The sequence below is a fragment of the Pteropus vampyrus genome, unplaced genomic scaffold (assembly GCF_000151845.1).
Source record: "Pteropus vampyrus isolate Shadow unplaced genomic scaffold, Pvam_2.0 Scaffold71, whole genome shotgun sequence".
In the NCBI taxonomy this organism is placed as follows: domain Eukaryota; kingdom Metazoa; phylum Chordata; class Mammalia; order Chiroptera; family Pteropodidae; genus Pteropus; species Pteropus vampyrus.
In genome coordinates this window covers 3933970-3956517 of record NW_011888852.1, presented here as the reverse complement: position 1 = coordinate 3956517, position 22548 = coordinate 3933970, and the positions used below count along the sequence as shown (strand labels likewise).

Genomic DNA, 22548 nt, shown 5'->3' with positions numbered 1-22548 from the left:
TTTTTTTTTTTTTTTTTTGGTTGTGCTGGAGCTCCAGAGCTAAACATACATAAGTGACATATTCGACACAACCAATCCCAGATCTGGATTATTAAATATTTGATGGGGGCTTCCAGACTTTGCAGGTGGCATGAACGCATATGCCTCCACTTTCCTGTATTATTCGCATTTCGTGTTTTTTGATGAAACCCTTTCGACAGGGAGTTACATGAGTGTGAGTCACGGGCTCACGAGTACGCTGGCAGTGCTAACTGGGACGCCTGTTCTTCCAGTGCTTCTGGGGACCAAAAACTACAGGTCGTTCTTCTCGCCCTCTGTCGTTAGTTCCTTCCAAGGACATCTAGTGTAGCAGTACGTTGTCCTTCCTGTTTTCGTAGATTATCAGTATTCTTCGTTACATAATTTTTGAAAGTAACAATCTCATGGTGGTTCTCAACTAAACTAGACATTCTATACTCCATTTTCATCATTCATTCAAGGTGTAAGTCTATTCCAAAACTTTTGATTCCACGATTTTCTTTTGGAATGGACTGCCAGCACGCTTGTCCATGAAAAAGACTGCTTTTCTGTCCCCGCTGAGGGCTCACAGCTGCTAGAGAGGGTGCTTTTTCCACCGCTATCATTCTGTTTTCATTTTCGTTTTTCCTGATCTTTTATTTTAATTAGTCTTTGGTTAAATTTCCTTTGGTTGCTCAATAATGGTTCATTCTCAGTATTCTGGAAGTCTTTTTATGACTAAGAGCAGGAACTTCAGGGCAGTTTTTCAATGGACAGATAACACAGATGTGAGGGGAACTCCTACGTTAACCAAACCTGGATCAATTCTGAAGCTTAATCCTTGTAAGTTTATTAAAACTTCATCTAAGTAGATCTCAAAAATCTCCAGTTAGTATTTAAAGATCAAAGGTCCACTGATGTTTTTTTTCCTGAAATATCATGATGAGACCTTTTTGAATGCAATTTAATACCAGTTTCTCAGTTCATCACTAACATGTTTCCATGGAAACTATACAAACTGGTAATAGATTTATAAACTGGAAAATGGGCTGTGTGATGCTGAGTTATGCATTAGCTGCATGCTTATTATACACTACGAAATTTAAAAAATATATATTTACCAACTTAACTCGGACTCAAAATAATTGACCTTTTGGAAAAACATCTGAAAAAGTGCTTTGTCAACTCTAAAGCACAATTCACATGTTGACTGCTATCATTACTATTAAAGCACGAAAAAAGAATATCACTGTAAATTTCAGGGTTGTTTCTGGAGAAACTATCCTTCTGACATATATGCATTAATGCACCTTCTCCAGAACATTTTTCCCTCATAAATGTCTATACCCTCCATAAGAACCTGGATAGGAGCAGGGGGTAGGAGGGGTCTGTCACCAGTCCCAGGGGCTGAGAATTAGAAACTGGCCACTTTGCTTGCCTTTGTTACTAGCTTTCAGAATAGCACTGGATAAGCCTATACCCTATAGCAGTGTTCCCATTCATAAGTGCAAAGACTAAGTCTCGGAGGACTATCACAAGAAAAAGGAGCCTTGGAATTAAATAACATTCCAACTCAAACTAAAGTATAACTGCAAAGGAATGACTCTACCGCGAGGCAGTATCTACCTGGTAGGTAGAAGGAAGAGCCCTCATAAATGCTGCATTCTGTAAAGACCATTTGATAATTTAATAATGCAATGTAATTAGTAATTCACCCACATGATAGAAATTCCTGTAATTAATATAATACTGTAATAATTTCTATTTGCTAGATATAGAAAAAATGATTTCAGTATAAATTACATTCAAGCAGAATTTTTTCCCCATGGGCACGTATGCTCTCCCCAGGGGCTATCAAGTATGTATTTTATTTTAAACTGCCTCTGTCCTAGGATTGAATTTTTTAGAAATGATATACAGCCTTTAAAATTAAAAAAAAAAATGCATACTATTTAGAGTATAGTATCAATCAGCTTATTTTTTCAGGAAATCAGCAATTAAATCATTAGTCTTTAACTGGTATTTCTCTTTCTTTAGTTAGAAACCTAACCACCTGCTGGAGATTAATGATGCTTACAGAGGAATTTATGACACTTTTTTCTTTCTCAGAATGACAAAGGAAAAAAGAGCAGACTGTCATAACAAAGAGACGCTAGTCACAGGTGTAATTTATGACATGAACATAGTTTAACATGCACTCATGGTTCTGAACCTTAGTGTTTTTTGTTCGTGTTGTCATTTTTTCTTCTCTGCTTCCCACTCCCTACATATATTAAGACCAAAGAAAAGATAAATGATAACTGTATATTAAGGTCCTCGAGTTGGCTAGGAGAGTAATTACGAGCTGGTAGCTTACGGGGATCACAGAGCTGTTCTGACATTTGGGTCAGGCAGCGTGATGAGGTGGAAACTCATTGCTGTCCTTCTAACTGCAACATTCTGCCTCTCGGAAAGACTCCAGCTTCCCTCTGCTACCTTTGCTAGTAGTTGGGGGATTAAAAAAAAAAAAAAAAACCAGAAAGGGAAACAAAAGGTTATTAAAACGCAATTTATAGACATAAAATGGAATTAGAGATGACATTTTAACGGTGGACTCCTTGAGCTCTAAGGGAGGGAAGGGAGGCATTATTAGATTTGCTCAGCTTGATGAAGAACCGATGACTAAGATGTCAGTTCCAATTTATTTTTCCTCATTTAATGCTGTTTATTATTTTAACTGATAATTTTCCAAATGCTTTAAAGTTTTTCTTTTGCATTTTGCTCATGCAAATAGAGCGTTTCGGTCTAATGAAACGAATTCATGCTAATCAGTGTGCAAATAATGGTGATACAAAGAGGCTTAGTTCCAAGGTGAGAGTTCTCGCGCCAGGGCATTCCGATGTTACGCGGCGTTCCGCCTGTAGATGGCAGCAGAGAACTAGATACTAAGTAGCCATCTTCGAGGACTGAATCAGAAGGGCCGGCCTTCATCCTCTAACAGCAAGCGTACTTCGATTTTTTTTCCTAAATAAAACGAAACGTACATTTAAAAAAAAAAAAAAAGATTAAAATCTCACATTGCTGTTTCGTGAACACTGGGAGAGCCTAGCTTATAATCGGAATGCCAAATCCTCTGAGTAGTATTTAGTTTAAACGCCCGGTGACCCGGCATCTTTTGAAATGCCTTTGTGAATTTAGAAGTAGAAACAGCCATCAGCGCCACAGCAGGACCCTCCTTAAAAGCACTCGTGGGCCTCTTTATAAAGAGAGGTGTGCCGCTTGCGTCCTGTCGTGGGCAGACAGGGGAAGTGGGCACACAGCATGAGCCCTGTTTTTCAAATCTGAGTATTGAATCTTTTACTCCTAGGTAGCCAAAGGCTAACATCTTATTCCAGGATGGACAACTTTGAGAATTTATCCTGTTTTCTATTTAATGGACCTTTTGTTAATCATAAAGCACTTAACTGTACATATGCATTTTTAATATGCAGTGAAAACTTATTTTATTTTCTGTATGTTCACAGAGAAATTTTACTGACTGTCTTATACTATAGCTTTTTAGCTCAGAAATGTAATTGATTCTCTAAGCGTAGCTCTGCTTTTGAAGATTAACTCTTAAAAATAGAAATCCAAGTTGCTGTGATTATGGGGGTTCAAAACCTGATTCTTTTCATCTTTTATTTCATATCTATGAAGCCCTCAAATTTAAGCCTGATGGGGTAAGATTTTCGGGGGTCCAATCTGCTTTCTCTTAGGTGGCTAAAGCTGATTTCAGTACTTTATTTAATTATAAAGCATTTTCCATTCTATAGACTATGAAGAGGTGTTTATATCTTTTGAAATTGAGAGGACGTTATTAAATGTGCATTCAAAAACTTGTTTGACAAATTAGATCTTTTCTAACAAATTGGCCTTCAAGATATTCATGAGGGATTAGTGTCTTTTCTTGCCTTTCTATTTTTAATGTGCAGATTTAGCATATTAGCTAGTCGCCCTGCGGAAGAGGCATCGTAACTCTATATTCATATGCAGTCAATGAAGAACAGCTTGGTCTGGAGTCTTAACTCTTTAGCACAATGTCGATCCACTGAGTTGCCCCCATTTCTCTCTGCTCAGCTGGACCACGGGTTTACCATCAAGAGATCAGGGTCTTTGGACTACTACCAACAACCAGGAATGTATTGGATAAGGTATGAGATGGTGCAGCTCAACAGTCAGTGTTTCCATGGCAACGTGCTGGCAGTCTCCATTAACCAGTTCCTTCAGTGGATAAACATGCTTTTGATTTGTTATCCAGTCCATATGCTGCTTTATCAGTTTCATTTTAATCTTGATTGAGATGCCACACCCCCTCATTCCTTTTTTTCACCCATTATTCACACTGACATTTGCCAGCTTTCTTTCCATTGCACATGCTCAGTATCAATTTTCCTTCCAGTTAAAAGGACAGTATATTTAGCGTTAATGACAAAGCCTTTCCCTGATGTTGCCAATTAAAACGATGATTTCCAGTGCTCTTCTGTCCCTTAACGAATGGAAGAACAAGAGTACCTTAGTATCTGTTCTATAGAAGTATATACTGTCATTTTAAAGTCATCAAGCCCAACCTCGACCTTATGAGATGGATGAAACAATGCATTTACACGTTAGTAGTAGAAGCTCCTCCAAGTGACAGTGAGCTATAGAATGCATTGTGTGTGTTGGTAAGCTTGTGTCTTCAAATTCTCCACCTTTTCGTTTTGTTTTGTTTTGTTTTGTTTTTGTTTTGTTATCTCTCTCCCCCTGGAAATCCCTTTATGTACTAGCTATTGCATGAATTTATTTTTCAGTATTTTGTAACTGTCAGATTACTTAGCTGGCATATCTGGTCAAGCAAAAGGGACTCTGGGAGGTATCGATTTTTTAAACTGGGTTAAGAATTCTATCCTGTCGTTTGCTGTTCCAGTCAACTGCCCTCGCATTTCTTTCAAGGGGCAATTGTTTGTGTCTCTTTCAGTTACCCACAGGCAGGATGGTTCTTGATGATATAAGAAATGAACTCTGAGAAGTCCTAGGGAACTTTTCTTCTCCATCTTAACATTTCTGAAATAATCTCTAGGTAAAGCTTCACATCTTAGCGTTTGCTAAGAAAAATTCCACTGAGTTTGGCATTTCTTTCTCCCAAATGATGAAGCCTACCTGCTCGTATAGTGGCTGCCTGATGGTGTTTCATGGATTAGACTACTGAATTGTAAAAGAAAAAAGAAAGAAAGAGAGAGAGAGAGAAAAGAAAAAGGAAAAAAGAAAGAAAAAAATATGTATATGTAGTATACAATTCTAATCCCCAATTATTGCTCCTATTTTTTTCCATAATTAGAACCTTAAAACGAAGGACTTAGGAAAGCAGAAAGGGCATACTTTGAAAACTGCTTAAATATACTACGATCATGATCATTTCTAAGTCAGTTTAAAGCAAGAATATACCCAAATTTCAACAAGATATTTTAAATTCCATTTTAGTGGAAGGCTCTCTGTGTCTTCTGGATGGACATGAGTGCGGGTGCTGCACTTGTGGAAGAAGTTTGAATCGTTTTATTTTTAACTGTTTGGAGGGGGTGAATCAATCCTAATCTGCCCCTGTGTAGACTCTTTGACTTTTTATGTGGAAGATGATCATCCATCTTTTACTTTTTACTGAAAGATAACGTACACTTAGGAGAGGGCACACGTCACAAGTGAACATCTCAACCAAGTTTCACAAACAGAACACACCCTTGTAAGCAGCACCCAGATCAGTTCCACCCCCCACCCCCACCCCACCCCCGTCCCCCAGACCTCCCAAGGCCCTTCCTGGAGCATCACGTAGCCCCCAGGGTGAGCACTGACCTGGAGTCTATCTGCCTTAATTAGCTATGCCTGGTTTTGTCCTTGATATAAATTGAATCACACCACACTCCATCCTTTTTTAATTGTAGGCCTTCTAACCTCTGCCTCCTAACCAAATGTATGTGAGTAAAGCTGATATACAATCAAAAATAGGCATCAAATATGTCTGATTACGGTCGTGCATATTTGTAGAACAAAAATTACACGTATAAATTAATCTAATTTCAAAAAAGCTCTAGAAAATGGTGTTACTCAATTTATGGGATTAAGATTAGGAGCAAAACCCCAAGTAAACACAATAATTAATAAACGTAGCCAAGTATAAAAAGGCCATTTGACTAAAATCCTGGTGATGGTCCCATCAGCAGACAAAATGACACATCCTTGAATAATGGGCAGGAGCAGATGGGAGATAATCTCTTTTTTCTTTCGCACATAAACTGCTCTGTTTTCCAGCTGGGGGCAGTAACAACAATGTTTATAGTTAATGCCTCACGAAACAGCGCCCCAGCATGTAAAGCTAAATTGGAGAAATGATGCTAAAAACTCATCGGCATATATGCTTAATTAGGAAGTTTTATAATGTCATTTAGCCTGCAACAAACAGACTCTCCTCGCTGATTGCAGACGCTTGCCTTTTATCTCCACGGAAGTGGGGGCATTTGTCGAAGCACGGTGGCAGCCGGCTCTCTTACATAAACAGTCATTACAGGCCAACATCCTCACTCCCAATCGTTGTGTTTACAAGTGCTCATGGCTGTTTTCACTACTCTGAGCAGAACGCTTGGGAGTCCTTCTTCCTTTTTGTAAAGCTGCTCACATCAGGGCATAGGCTGGGGAAAGCACCTCTTCGGAGCGCCCAGAATTGTCATGTCCCTTTTGATAGGCTTTTCGGTGATGCTAGAGAGGCAATCCATTTGCCTCTTTCTCTCCTTCGGCCTCCTGCCCGTAAACAGAGAGCTGCTTCCAGCTGTGGCCCAGGGAGCAGCATCCTGCCTGGCAGATTTTTCTGGGAGACCTTGCTCCTGTCCCCCAGAGCCTGGGGGAACATTCTCCCAAGAATGAGCTGCCTGGGCCCTTCCGCTCCCTCGCGGCCCTGCTGCGAGCCACTGGAAAACATTTGCATCTCGTTACATTTTTCCCTCCTGAAAATGCAGCCTTCTCCGAAGGGGATGTGGTCACCATTTCTCAGGCGAAGCTGTCACGGTGGCAGGCGCTCTGGCCCTCCCTCTTCTGCATGCCAGAACGGGGTAACCCAGTTAAATAAAACAAACATCAAAACAAGACATAGGCTAAAAATGCTAAGTAAGATGAAACGCGGAGGTGAGCTCGGACAAAAGGGTGGCTGAGCTCCCAGGCATGATGTGACTCAAATGTGCATATTGGACCCGAGCTCCAGCCTGAAACAGTGAGTAATGAGGCAGAGCTGTGCAGCCGTGCGCAGTCTTTGCGAGCCTATTAAATGCTGTCATGCTCAGTTGTTAAAAGGAATGAGGTCAGTTAAATGCATCTTGCACAGCACAGGTTGGGAAAAAGGTTCCAGAAAGCCAGAGGCCCCCCAGCCTGATGGGAGGAGGGCCCCGTGGCAAGTCTCATCCAGCCGCCAAAGGCACACAGCAAGCTGCAATGCCTTGCAGGTTGCTTTGCGAAAAGGTGCCTGGGCCTTCCTCTGCCCTTTGAGAAAGCAAACACTGCAGGAAGGAGGCAGAAGCCTCCGATCTCGAAAGGGACTGACCACCTTACCCCACCCCCATGCAAAGACTCCCCTGTAAAAGGGAGCTTAACACATAGAAAAGGCATGGATTTAAACTTTAAAACCACCCAAACTGTGATTACAGAGAAAAATATCAGGAAACTATGAGATTTTGGTTGCACAGCTGTACCTTGATGCTAAAAAGTGAATTATTAGGTCGAGAGGCTCAAAAGATGGTCAATACCTTGTATTATAGTTCTACAAATGGTCGCAGAAAAACACAGGAATAGCGAGACATCTGTGTCATTTTACCAAGTCAAACAGGTTGCTCACTGTTTGAGATTTTATCTTGTTTTATTTTCAGAGATCCCTTAAGAGAAGCTCTCAACAATATATAGTTGTCTTTTCAAAATTTAACGTACTCGTTCTTAGAAATCAGAAATTGCCGTGACATTCTAAGACTTACTGATTAGGTGTAAACTGAAGTGAGATTTTCCTGGGGTTCTTGATGATTCGGTATTGATAGAAAAATTTGTGGTATATTTATTTGGACCTTGCTTTAGAGCCTCTTTCCCTCTTTCTTATTAAAAAAAAATTCTACACTGTTTTTTACATATTCATTCCTGCTATACTTTGATTCCACGTGTTCCTCAGTAATAGTCACTGACTGATACAATATAGATTTTATGAGGTGTGCAGGAAAGAATCCGTCATAAAGAACCTAATCGTAAGTATTGACACACTTATTCTATTAAGAAGGAGCGTAAATGTCAATACACTGAAGTCAAACATTTCTCAAATATATGTCAAACACATGGCCCTTAGAGAAATGAAAAAGTCGTGAAAATCTTGCTGAAACAGACTTGATTCAAGATTGGTAACTTGGAGCATGGAGAGTTTGTACCTTTGCTGTTGGGAAGCTCAGGTTTTGGATCCGGGCTGTCCTGCTTCCTGCAGTGTGACCCTAGGGCACGTTACATGTCCTTTCTCTAATTTTCAGTTTCCCCATCTGTAAAAGCGAGAAGGGTATTGTCAACCTTCCAAACCTGTGGTGAGGATTAAATGAGCTGCCTTTGCAAAAGTGCCTTCATAGACCCTCGCCCACAGGGGAACTCAGAAAAGACGGCTTCGCAGGGTTTCCCTCACTCCCAAGAAAACAATATCCAGTCCGCACTAGAGACAGATTTTCCTGAGAAAAATGATCTCTCTCCAGGTCAGTGTATTTGTTGTTAAAATAGAACCATGACCTTTTTTGATGCTCTGATTGGGGTAAACTGCTGAGTAACTTATATGTTATATTATTCATGAGCTTTTGTGGTGTTGAATTCTACTTAAAGTAGGCTGCAGCCCAAAATCCTGATGAAGTATAAGTTTAGATTGCTAACCTATCAGGCAGGGATTGACTAACGACAGCCAATGAATGGGCCAGATCTAGCTTACTACCTGTTTTTGTAAATAAAGTTTTATTAGAACACGGCCACCCCCTCTCGTTTATAAATTGCCTATGGCCGCTTTTGCCCTACAGCAGCAGAGATGGGTAGTTGTGTCAAAGAACCATGTTCCTGCAAAGCCTAAAGTGTTAACTATTTGGCCTTTCCAGAAGAAGTTTTTCAACTTCAGTCCTAAGAGGAAAATGTTTATAAATTAAAAGGCACCACCTGAAGGCTTGTTAAAAAACTCTATCTCCACCACCTCAGGGACTGCCTGGCGCATAGTAATAAATATTTGTTAAGATAGTTAATCAATCATTGGATTTCCCAATGAAGGGGCACTTAATACAGAGGAAACCCGATTTTGAGGATGAATGTGTTTGTGAAGAGTTTGGGGTAAGTGGAAGTTTAGACAATAAAATGGCACATGAGAAGTTCTAGAATAGAATAACGTCCCATTTATAACGACCCGAGAGTAAGTCTTTTGGCAGACCTAAAAAAAAAAAAATTGTTTTTGTAATGAAAGGAGTTGCCCCCTAACTCGCCTGCTTATTAGTAAGTTCCAGATTGTCATACATTTACCTTAAGGTAGACTACACCTGTGGCAGTTCTTTAGTTTCTTTAGTTTACCGGTTTAACAACACGGCAGCTCAGTTCAGCCACGACCAGAGAAACCAGGGGCCGCGGGACAGAGGGAGCCCATGGACTTCATCCTCTAGAGGCTGAGCTCAGCCAGTGGCTATGATTCTAACCCTCTGATGGGAGGCCATCAGGAATTCCTACAGGGCTCGGTCTACTGGGGATTTGATTAAGGACCAGATGGGCAGCAGGAGCCTAGGTAGGAGAAGCGGGGGAGAAGCGTGGCCGCAGCTCTGCCTGGGGAAGCCACGCATCCCGTTGCAGAGTCACCCCGAGGAGGCAGCTCAGCCAGCTGCTGGGTTTCATCCCCTGAGGCCTCCTTGGGGTGTTTTAATGGTCATCCTCACGTTAGGGAAATCCCGCGCCGAATATCTAGATACTTAAACAGTTCCTAGTGAGATCCCAAAAGGATATTAAAACGAAACAAAACAGAATGGTAATAGGCATGACAGTACGCCAAATAAAATGAGGAGGGTGGATATTTCAGTTGATCCATCAGTTTAATTTTACTAGCAAGCCAAACGTGTCCAACGCGGCAAGCTCATCGGAACTCGGTCCCCGGGGGCCCCCAAAGTGAGCATGCAGCGGCTGCACCCCGTCCCTCTCCTAGGAACCATGAATAATGGATGGGCTACAGGGCCACGTGCGCAATGTTGTTCTTTTATTAATGAAATGAAGACTATTTGTGATGGCTAGCAATAAATTAAGAAAGGCAAAAGGGAAAGCAGTCAACGTTGGCCTCTGAAAAATGCAGTTACTTAAATCCAATAATGACTACCATGACAGAAAACATTGCCTCACAGCTTAAATGGGCTGCGTCTCGTTCCAGTCCTGCTGGTATGGCAGAACAGAAGTATGTTTGATCCACAGACTGTGAGGCCTATTGTTTGCTAAGAGAAAAACATTACCCGTGACGGTCGGTCGACAGTGATAGTAAGAGTATTTGTAGTATTTCATAGGTGAAAGTTTCCCTAGGGAACGATACCGCCCTCCAGTCTGTGTCCAGGGGAATGAGGGCTCAACACGGTCAGGAAGCATGTCCAAGGTCACATAATTAGCTGAGCTAGGACAAGAAGCTCCTTCTCCTGACCTCTCCCTACTGCTGCTTCCACGGGGATTAAGCGGCAGCTACCCGACAGGACAGCACTGCAGAGATGTGGGCGACACAGAGCAGCGAAAACCGCGCTAACGCCCCAGGGCACGTTCTGGATCCATTCCCGACCTGCCAGATGGCGGCGTACTCCGTGTTTACACCGATTTCCAGATTTAACGTCAGAAATAAGGATGTAAGATATCTGAGCACTGTGTGGAGCACAGAGTCAGTCATCTCATTGAACAGAAGTGGCCACCGAGCACATTTATTAGATGATTCTAACTGGTGGAGTATATTGCCTCGGCATTCGGCAGGCACTTTTCTCTATGGTCTATGGCAAGCACCAAAACACGATAGATAGGAATTTCTCTAAGATTTCCAACTACTGTGTGTGCAGCCACCTGGGTTGCTAAGGTTATGACATTATGCTACCATTCCTCAGTTTTCATACTCGATCTAGCAGCCATTAAGGACACCGTGATAAGTAAGGGCTTACAGTCTGAGGTAGGGAGATGTAGTGTTTCTTCTGTATAGGGCAGGCTTGTACTAGTTTCTCTACATCATTCTATGTGGTCCACTATTTATTGTTTGCCAAGCCTCCCCAACCCCCGTCCACTCTGACTTAGCAATAGCCCAGGACACAGTATAGTAGTCGATAATGGGTACGTATCTGAAGTGACTAGTTTACAACGCTGTGTTTGTATCTGAAGTGACTAGTTTACAACGCCGTGTTTGTTTATCTCTCGATTCTGGGGTCGACCAGTGGTAAACAAACCTATGATAATTAGCACCAAAATGTGATAATTCAGGCTTGGATTCTCTTACCAGCTCTTAAGGAAGTGACAATTTTCTGAAGCAGCATTTGGGAATTCTACTGCAAATCCATTGTGTTGGCTCACACAAAGCTACAACTCATGAGCAAAGTAACTACCACAATCATAAGCTCATAAGGAAGTTCTAAGTTTTAAGGGCATATGAAGGCGATACATGAGGACAACTCTACCTTACAAAGACAGGCATTAGGGAGGAGAGACCCTGTTTGCTTGATATCTGAGAATTTTTTGTGATTGGTAAAGAAGAAATCAGCCTTTCAGAAATGTTCGAAAGAACCCAGAATTTACATTTGTGATGCAGCACATCGGTTTCGAATGCTTTTATGGGGGAAAATTACCATTTGGAATGAATACCTTTTTAAAATTACGTAATAGCACGTTCTATTTCTTGCTGAATTCATCTGTCCTGAACTGCGTGTAGGGGCTACAGAATTCAATTGTAAAAATTGAATTGCATATAATTGTATAGCCACAATTAATATTCTAAAAATATCATATATTACAGTGCTCACTGTGATAAAAAGTTGAACTTTTTATCACAAGTAAGCGATTGTTGAGTAGATAAATATGTAAGATAATTTTAACTTTATCTGATGTAAGCATTTGATCCTATCTGAAACATAAATCGTATTCTTAAATATTAACTCATAATACTTTTAACTTCTTACTCTTTTGTATTAAAGAGTTACTTTAGGTTCTACATTTTGCTTATTCAGAAATGGCATAATCATCTAAAATAACTTAATTCTGTATTAATTAAGAAATATTTAATGCCACTAATATGCATACCACAGTATGCTAGGCATTCTGGAAAATGCAAAGAAGTTTCAGATTCTACCATTGAGGAGCTGATATTTGGGGAATATGCACAGAAAAGATAATAAGAGGCCTGTGTGCAGTAAATGCCAAAAGTTTGGTCAACGCAATATTTGCCTGAGGAGTTTGGAAGGAAAAAGTGTGATTCAGGAGGTGAACTTTGATCCAGTCCTGGAAAATGGATAAACGTGAATAGGGAGACAGGAGGAGAGGTCATTTCAGGTTGGTGAGCACCCTGTGCCGAGGAGGGGAGGTGAGAGCGATTAAAGCACCTCATAGATATGCCAGTCCCAGCCGAGTGTGGGTGCCCGTCCTGAACCAGCCGTGGGTAGTGGGGGAGGCAGTAAACTCAGGCTTGTTCCTGGGTCACCAACCCACCCGCCCCCTCTCAGAGATGGGGGTAGGGTCGCCTTCACTGGAACCACAAGAGTACAGGAGCTCAGGGTGTCCAAGGAGAAACTGAGGCACGGCCAACCCTAAGCAGAGTAAATGGATGCTGTGCAAGAAAACCAAACGTCAGCTAACGGGGAACAGTGAGTCTGCTGACGTTACGGGATCATTTTGAGGAATAACAGGAACTAGACACTGGAAATTTGTGTTGTAAGCGTGTTGTGACTGGTAGGACAGGGAATCGGGCTTTATGAGGAATTGCGAATAAATCAAACCTGAGGGTCACTGACCTGTCAGCTGTGTGTAGGATGGACTGCGGGCTGAGTGCCCAAGAGGGAAACAATGTGGCCTCTGTTGTATTTTCCCATATAGCAAAAGCCACAACCTTCGTAGACTATCTGTTGTGTGCTATGAACTTGGCGAACACAGCCAGGGGTCCAAGACTTGGTCTTGCCCCCCACAGCATCTGCAGCATGGCAGGGAAGACAGTCCACGGCGGTGCGGGCAGGATGCACAGTGACAGCAGCGCCAGGCTCATTATAAGAACTTCTTCCTTATAATGAGCCACAGTCCATGGAGCTGGCAGCAGCGTGAGCAGCAGTCTGGGAGCAGTGGCGCTCTCTGGAACACCTCTGAGAGCCAGTCAGTCGAGAGCCCTAAAGATGAATTGTGTAGCCTTCGAGAGTATGGGAAGGACCTGGGTGGGTAGGAAATTGCCTCTCTGTCTTCAGACTCCGGTGTCCCTAGGAGTTTAAAGGTCTGGAGTGGGACTGGACAGGCAGTGGCCCCTGGCTTGTGGTCCTGAGAGGGGATCTCAGCATGGGGACCCCCTCTTCTTTTGGCCTTCCATGCTGCCTGTGGTGAGTGTCCTCTCCCCAGCTCACTCTGGTTGGGAACAGAGGCAGAGTGAGCTACTGAAGTGCAGTGGCTCCGTTTTATCCTGTTTCAAAAGACTTCAGAGTAAATGGGAAGAAACCGCTTGGGCGTTGCACAGGGGGACAACGGAGTTCTCTTCCTAGTCACCGATGCAGGGCGGGGAGTCTGTCCACATGCCTGGCCTCAGCTCCGCAGCCCGGACTGGCAGAGCACGGGGCAAAGAACGCTTTATAAAAACTCTCTTTCAGTTCTTAAAGTCTGTAAAGGCAGCAGAAACAGCCATCACACCCGTATTCCATGACATGTGATCACGACATGATATATTTTCCAAACGTAACTGCCATGAAGTTACTGGTACAACGGAAGGCACAGAAGCCCTTCAGCATGAGGAGTCACCTGCAAAGGTGAACAGTTTTAAAGCTGCTAACTGAGGACGTCGGTAGGCGTGGAGAGAACTGATCACTTAAAAGAGACAGGACAAGGGTCCTCTGGGAAGAGGGACAGTGAGGAAGAGGATAGGATTGCCCTTAAAAGGATTTGGAGGAATGAAAGTGAAACTGAGGGGGATGGGACCACCCGAATTTGTCGCCGGCTTTTGCATAAACTGGATTTGGCATTTCTGGAGAAATGACCTATTTCAGTGGCTGCAGCCAAGAGCATGATTTGTTGGAATTGAGTAGACTGTGGAGAGAGAAAGTGGATATGGAGCCGGTGCCCATGGGAGTAGGGAGAAAGGGAAAGTACTCTGAGGTCGGTTCTAAGGCTGGCTTTACCTCACATTGTTTTCCTCCGTAAAATTGTAAAGGAAAAAAAAAACCCCATACTTTCCATTTCTGGGAGTCTGAGCCATGCAGAAAGCATTTACATGTCCACTTTTACCTGCAGCAGCTCTGGGAGGGCGGGAAGGGATTACGCCCTCTCCTTACCGAACTGAGGGCCGAGTGACTAGTTCATAGCCAGCGCTGGACAGAGCGGGACTGTCCATCCTGCTGGGCTTTGCCTCCCCAAGACAGAAACCTCAGTTCACTAGCCAGCACTCAGTCCAACGCCAGGGAGCTTTTGCCTTCTCGAGAAGGTAGAAATAGACGGGGTTTTTTTGTTGTTGTTGTTTTTTGTTTGTTTGTTTTATGAGCAAAAGAAGAGTTTATATTACTCTTAGATTAACTACAGAATGGCTTTCATGTAAGTCAGACTAAATAGATGTCTGTTTTTTACAAACATTCAGCTCTACACAAACACTTTCAGTTTGCCTTGAAAGCACAATGCCATGTGCTGTAACTTTAGAGTGCTTTAAATAAAGTTAGGAATTGGGGTTTATGATGCTGAAAATATCATAAAATCCGTGGCTGGAAGACCAAGAACTATACAGATGAGTGTCCTTAAAAATTTGACAAGTAGGAAAATTAAACATAGACATTTCAGCAAACCAGTTATTGAACCACTATATTAACAATCTAGTGAAAGGATAAGTGAATTATTAAAGTTTATCTTCCTCCTCGAATCTGTAACACTGTTGCTCAGTGTGTGGATAGTTTTTAAAGCAGCGCGGCTCAGCCTGACGGAGCCATTTACTGTGCTGGTACTGCCCACTGCCTCTCTTTCTCTCTTTATTACTTCATTTTGGAGCTTTGATCGCCTTACTTTAGATCTGAGATTGCTCCAATGCTGTACTGCCATGGTACGAGGGGCTTAGTTTTCACTTTGTTCTCAGAACCAGGCCGGCTATAAATTTATCTCTGTTCTTTGAAGAAGCTAATAGTAAATTTTCAAGAGGAAAAATGGTGGTATATATCCCTATAGAGGAAAAGTAATCTCTTAAAAGCAGAATAACCTCCAGGCTACGTCCTTTTAAAGAGGGACTTTCAAACAAGGACGCCTTCAACTTTTATATGTGTTCTATATTTTTCTTCGGGCTTTGTACCTGCTCTTCTGCTCTGTGTGTAAGGTTTCTCTGTAATGACCCCGTTCCTCCCCACACCCATTAAATCTGTAATGAACTCATGCCATTCCCAATTCTGACGCCATAATAACTTCCAGAGCCACAGCCGGGGAGCACATCCTGGAGATCGTCCGAGGTTCCTCGGGAAAATGAGCCGTAGAGACCAGGAGTTGGAATACCTATGAAATCGAATCGCAGTTTCATGAATTACCACATACTAGGATGGAAAATGCACGTTTAAAGGAAAAGCCATGGGAAGGATTCCATCCGGTTCAATTGCACTCAAAGCAGTTTTCAGTTTCAGGCATTGGTTTCATTAAGATTAAAATAATTCTTCCCAGAGATTCAGCCACACACCCCCATCAACAGATAATAGGATAATTTAGAATGAGGAGGAGCTTGGGGCTTCTTTCCGCGTCCGACAAGTTCATCGCCCTTCATCTTTGTTATGTGGCTGCACTGAGCTGAATGCTGACGGACGAGGCACGCCCGGTGTCCTCACAGGTCCTCACAGGTCGAGAAGCCCTGCTGATGGGCCCCAGGCCTGTGCGTCACAGGTCGGACACACTGGCCTGCGGCCCAGCAGCAGGTGCTTCTCCCGCCGGCCTAGGGGCGACCACGGGTAATAAGCGGGGAGCTAGGGGAAGCCTGGGGAGGGCGGGGAGAGGTTGTTGAGCCCACGACATCATCCATCCTGCCTGTGCCTGCCGTTGTCACAACCAGGTGCCCTTAGGAGCTGCATCTTGGGGAGCAGGAAGGCCCCCCAGTAGTGGTGGTAAACTGTTGTCCACAAAAGTGAGCCGTAATGGACAGGTTAACTTGGCCAGCATATGTGTACGATCTCAGAAAGTGCCAGAAAGAGCTTCCTTGGCCATTTCCTTCGGCCTAATTGTCCTCTTTCTCATTTTATGCCCCTGCTAGACCACCGCTCTTGATAAGGAGAGGCAGGTTTTCCGACGAAGACGCAACCAGGATGTGAGGATCCGGTGCAAGGCCCAGCCAGCTCCGCCCGAAGTCCACTCCGAATCCGAAGACTACTCCCCAAGCTCGTCTGAGACTGTGCGCTCCCCAAACTCGCCCTTTTAACGAGACCCTTTTACTCGAAGTCCTAGCTTAACCCTTTGAGACTCTGAGGTTATTTTTCCAAATTTATGTAAAGCAGTTTCATCTGATCTATCTAGCACTCAGTGCTGGAATGGCAGAACAGAAAGTGTGTTTTCTGGTAACTTTGTAGCAATTTCCCTTTGCTGAATGAGATGATGACATGTTGTTGTTTGTGAAGATGGCAACTTGCTGCTAATAGGGTCCTCAAAGGGTTAAGGCTACTTTGCAACTTTTTTAAACTTAAAAGCAATGAATGTTTTCATCAGTCGAGCTAGGATCTGCAGTATGTAATATAGCACATGTTAACCCTCTGAGTGCATAGGATTTCATGGAGAACGCTTGGGGAATTTTCAGGCCTTTGGATGTGTATGCACATGTCTTGATTTTGCTGCAGATCAAGGGGTGTTTTTAGATGCTGAGATGTCCTGACAAGAAGGGCATCTGGGACCATATCTCGCTTGCCCTTTTCTGTGGGTGGAGAACGTGGCAGGTTTATAACTTAAGCATAATCACCCCGTTTTTCTTCTTCACAATCTTAATAAGAAAGGGAGTTTTTTCGTTAGAGGCATGACTGTCAGCTGCCGTGAGTCCTGCATGCGAGCGGAGGGAACTGGGTCTGTGGCCCAATGAAAGAGATGGTGCTTCCTCCCCCGAATTATCTCCACATGAAGATGTGCTGATGACGCCCCAGAAATGCTGCTTCCACATCAGCTGCTGCTAGTGCCAGTGCAGACCCTTGGGAAGTCACATACCTTGTCTCGTGCTTGGTGAGGGAGGGTCTGCCTGCTCAATATGAGACATCTACAGGAAATAAACAACCAGTGGAAAAGAGCAATAAATCGCCAGGTGCTCTATAGGGCTAGAATTTCAAACAGAAAGAGGAAATAAGATCCCGTTCTTTTTCTCACCTGCTTTTTCATCCACTGCAGTCTTCAGTGTGAAATCCACATAGAGTATTAAATCCACACGTAGGAGCTCCGGGGCACAGGGAGCCAGAGGCGAGTGCTTTGCAAGATGGCTGGTAGGAGAAAGCACAGTGAGAAAACAATCCGGAATGTTCCAAAAAATGAGTTTTAAGGAAATCAATCACTGGTAAAATAATTTCATGTGTACCTTTAGGTTACCTGCACATAGTCTCCCAGGAAGAACAGGGTAGGAGACGTAGAAGATCCCCCTGAGGATAAAGCTTACTTTCCCCAAGGTGACCTTTTTATGCCCCCATCTTTAGCTCTGCAGAGGGACATGTTTTTCTCTCTGTGGGACTGAGTCCTGTCTGCCTCCTACCTGTATTTTCACTCCTGTTACCAGGTCTTTCTCCCTAGCCCTGTGTCTCTATGGAGTGTCTTCTGGAATGTGTCGCATTCAGAATGGGGCTTCTCCTACGGTACCGCAATGCTTAGGGTGTCTTGGGGGCAGGGGCTCGACTCAGATGTCTCCTGCTAAGGTTTGCTTGGCACTGTGACCCAGGAGACAGTCGGTGTCTCATAAAATTTGCATCTGGGAGATAGAACAGCACTTATTGTCCCTGTTTTGAATCTTCTTAAATATCTGAAGGTCTTCAACCTTTCTAGTCACTTCTTCATTTTCAAGAATACATCAGTCTTCAGTTGCTGCTGTCTACCCTCCAGCTCATAAACTGTGGGCTATATTAATATAAATTTTAAGATAGTAATATGTCACGACTTTTGCAACATAGTACCCCCCAATATTTTTGCTCTTCCACTTTTAAATTTATTTCTTTGGTCTGTGTCGCCCTGACATGTAAGTGGTAGATTATTTATTGAGAGTTTTCCCCCTTTTAGAGAGTCCTGAAATGATAGCACGCAACATCCAGAGTAGCACAAATCAGTCTGTTTTTTGACGTGGGTGGGGAGACAGAACACCAGAAAGGGCGTGGGTGTGTAGGCAGATTCCACATTAATGAAGTGCCCTGAACTGATCAGAAATCACTGCTTTCTCTAGAACTGTGAAGCAAAGCACTAGTCTAAGTAACACCAAAGAGTCACCATTGAGCTTGGCCTCAACTCTAAATGAGTGAATATGAAGAATGCTGTGGGCAGAGACCTCGCTGCAGTAGACTGTCGCTTTCCTTTCTTTCTCTGATGACGGCTTTTTCCATGTGCGTTACATGTACTGCTACAGCATCTAGTGCACAGAGCTTGCGGTGCACAGCTCAGGCCTTTTTCATCCAAGTCTCGGGAGACTGTGAACCATGCCAAGCTGTGGCGGGCAGCTCGGAAGGATGCATGGCCCATGCAGCATGGGGAGTGCAGTGCGTCGCTGTAGAATTCGAGTGATCTATGCTGAATAAATAGTGGAATGTGTCCTGTCAATAGAAAATATTGAGTAATCAGAGGGAATGCAATCTTTTCAGCATCCAGCTATCAGGATCCCGAATGTCGGAGATGTACTCAGAGGGTTAACAGACAAGCACAAGGCATGCCGATTACGTTGGTGTATCCAGACTGCTTTGCTTTTAGCCAGTGCTTTCTAATTTTTTCATGACATTCTTGGGATAGTTCAAGTTCGAAATAATTAAGTGGTGGTGTTCTTTAAGGAATTTCTATAATCAAATTGATCTTATTTTTTTTTTTCACTTTATCATCGAATAAATATGTACCATTACGGCAGTGTATCTCTGTAACTATCAATTTAATCATTGCCACAAGTATTTCCATATTTTTTTTCTAAGTATTTAATATAGCTCTCATGGTAGTGGCCTGGTGATGGGGACTGTCTTTCCTTTATTGATACATGACCGACCATGTGGTATTTTCAAGGGAATTTTAAGATTCAGCTTTTTAGTTCAATAATAGACTAGTTAAGAAAGAACATTTTCATTACTTGCATTGTGTAAATCATCTCTGTAGATGAGAACTGTTCATATCGATGAACATGTTTTTTTTTTTGACATTGTAGCAGAAATCACTTTATTCATCATAATCAATGACTATGTGATTGCTCCGAATCGTTAGAAGGAAAAGTAAGATTTCAGTCATTGAAAATGTTTTTACCGTAGCCCTCATCTAACTTACACATGGTGCATATTAAAATAAGCAGAGAAAAAAATGCAAATAAACTACTGAAAATGCTTGGTGTTTTGTATTCAGTGAGCCCCTTGTCCAACCTGCTCAGCACCCCCTGGGGTGTGGTTAATAGGCCCGTCAAATATTGCTGAAAGAAAGCAGTATATACATGAATGAAGGCTAAAATTGCAATCCTTTACCCTTTGAGGCATATTTCAGTTGGAAAAAAAACGAGGAAAGAAAAATTGGCTTAGCTTAGAGGGTCACCGAGCTACCGTGGGACCAAGGCGGGCGCATTAAATCACGGTCGTTTGCTGGCCCAGGGCACCTGCTCGGCCAACAACTCTGTCACCTGCACGGGGCAGTGCGTTTGCACTGCAGGGAGAGCTCTCAATATTATTGTGTTGCCTGCTGGCCCTTCTCAGGGTACGAATCTGTCAGCATTGCTGTGATAAACTTCTATTTTCAAAGGTTTTTAATTTGACCATAAAAAGATGCCCTAGGCTGGTTTGCTCTATAGGGCTTGTACCAAGAGTGAAGGTTCACCTCCCTCTCTTCTCTGCCCAATTCTCCCGAGAAGAAAAACAACAACAACAGCAACAAAATCTGGTCTATCTTCTCCTTCGTTATCATTTCAGAATTTTGGAAAGCACCAAGAGCCAAGATGGTAGTTTTAATGTAATTATTCATTTGGACGAGGGTTTAAAAGAATAAATAAATAATGAATCACCCGGTATATATGGTAGATAACATATCTTTTCTATAATTGATCAATCATTAATTTTTAAAACTGCTATGTGACTTTTTTTTTGTCCAATCAAAGATTTTTAAAAACTTGAAGTTGGTCAGTCTAAAGGTTAGCCTTTTCTGCGTGTTGCCTGCCATTCGCATTAGGACTTTGGGACAAACACTCTCAGACAGACCCTAACTTTGCATGCAGATACTTGCTTCTTTTGGAGATATTAATTTCTTTATTTAATCATCGAGTTTCATGAAGCCATTCCAGTCTGTTGGGGGGAAACAGTGATTAAAAGCACTTCCAAAATTAACATTTTTGTCAATTTAGATATGGTAACAAGAGTGCAAATTAGCAAGCATACTTTAAACATTTTTTGTTTAAAGGCAAACAAATCAGCAAAACGTGGGGACACATTAACACTTGTTCCCTGCAAATGTGCTTTTAAAATTGGCTCAGTGGTGCTTTATACATAAAACAGTGACAAATGGGATCCCAAAGACTGTCAGAGGAATCTTTAATTTGCGTGTACTTACACACTTGAGGTGGAGGCGCTTTTAAGCCAGTCTTAGTTTTGAATCATCTCAAATGTGCAACCTTCCATTGAGTACCATTAAGGGTCTCAAACGGCGGGAAACAGGAAATTCAGTGTAGAGGCTTGGAATGCCTTTGTTTGGGGCGCCCACCCCACCTTTTGTTGTTGTTGTTGTTGTTGTTGGGCTTCAACACTGAAGCCATGGTGATCGTTTTTCGGTGAGGGAGCTTCTAACTGGCAGGTATTCTGATCATGAGGTTTGCAACATCTTGCCCTTGGAGACAAGCGAGAGGTCTCGGTTCATCCTTTTCCCCTGAAGGAAGAGCTGTCTCTACATTTAAACCACATCTATCAATTTCCTCAACATTTTTTTTTTTTTGTCAACTGAAGTGAGACCCTTAATGTTGCTTTAATGTAAAATTGTATATTTTTGTCTGTGATATACTTCATTAGTTTAAAGTAAATAATAGTTCTATAAGCCTTCACTGTCGGTTTTAAGAGAAAGGAGGACTTGAAAAGTGATCATAAAGATGCTATAATGCCAATTCATTCCAGTCCGACCGATGTGGTAAGAAAAAGACCTTGGATAGTTCTCTAGGGACAATTTCTCACTTGCCATTGACATTAACCTTTGATGTATTCTCAGAAAAAATAAAAAGAAATTGAAACCGGTCCAAGGTTAGAGTCCTATCCTCGATAACTTTTTAAAAATTTTTATTAGGAAATGAATAATCGCCTTTTTCATTCTGGCTGAAAGAAAATTATTAAAGGATTAGTTGAGTGTGAAATTAAATAATATTTTGCTCATGCATACTAAAAAGGCGGGCTAGGCACTTGACGCATTTAAACAAGTTTCTGAATGGTTTCAATTTGGTGCAAGAAAAAAAGTTCAATGTTTCCTTTGAAAATACTGAATTTATCAATTGCTGCATGGATCAGATGGCATAGGTTAATCTTTGATTTTCGGAATCTTAACAAAATAACTTTGAAACGATTTGTATTCATGATTAAAGCTGGAATGAGATCCAATTTTTTCCTAATCTCTCAGTTTAAGCTAATAAATGTAGGTTAATGTGGAATGAAATCATCTGTGATATATTATGTTCATTTATCAACTGAGCTTTTTTGATGTTGCCTGTTTTATGTAAAACATGTTCTTAAAATTAATAAAATAATAGTACTTGGTGTATGAACTACTACGTAATACCCTAGCTGTAGTGTCCACTCCTCAGTTTACTTTGCCATAATGGAATAAAATTTCATTTTAGTTCAATTCGTACTGACACATGCAGTCCACGAAGGAATAACCCAGCTGTGTTCTTGGGGAGAATTCTCTCTGTGCAAGGCTTTAAAAATTAGTCACGCGATCAGAGTGTAGCTTTCCCACATGTCCTCCATAGCAGAGTGTATATTTCATGAGCATAATTCAAAAACAACTATTCCAAAAATGTCCCTTTTCGTGTGTTACTTTCCTGCCTGGGCCAGTGACTTGGATAAACACAAAGAAATAAAATACCACTCGGCCCCATTTTATCCTTCCACCTATGTATGTGCATAAGCTCTCAGGAGAAGAGAGTTGTTTATCCACTCACCAGTA

At 42.2% G+C, this 22548-nt stretch overlaps 1 protein-coding gene across 7 annotated transcripts in view; it reads left to right on the top strand.

Moving 5' to 3' along the window:
* Positions 1-22147, top strand: part of DCLK1 (doublecortin like kinase 1) — a 327891-nt gene extending 305744 nt beyond the window's left edge. For 5 of the 7 annotated variants that reach the window (XM_023531587.1, XM_011361823.2, XM_023531586.1 and 2 more), the window contains one exon: positions 16472-22147. In XM_023531587.1, coding sequence (XP_023387355.1) covers positions 16472-16636 — 165 coding nt within the window. In that variant the 3' untranslated portion in view covers positions 16637-22147. Of the gene's footprint in view, positions 1-16460 lie in introns of all 7 variants that reach the window. The other 2 variants (XM_023531589.1, XM_023531588.1) reach the window with 1 other exon arrangement.
* The last annotated feature ends 401 nt before the right edge of the window (positions 22148-22548 follow it).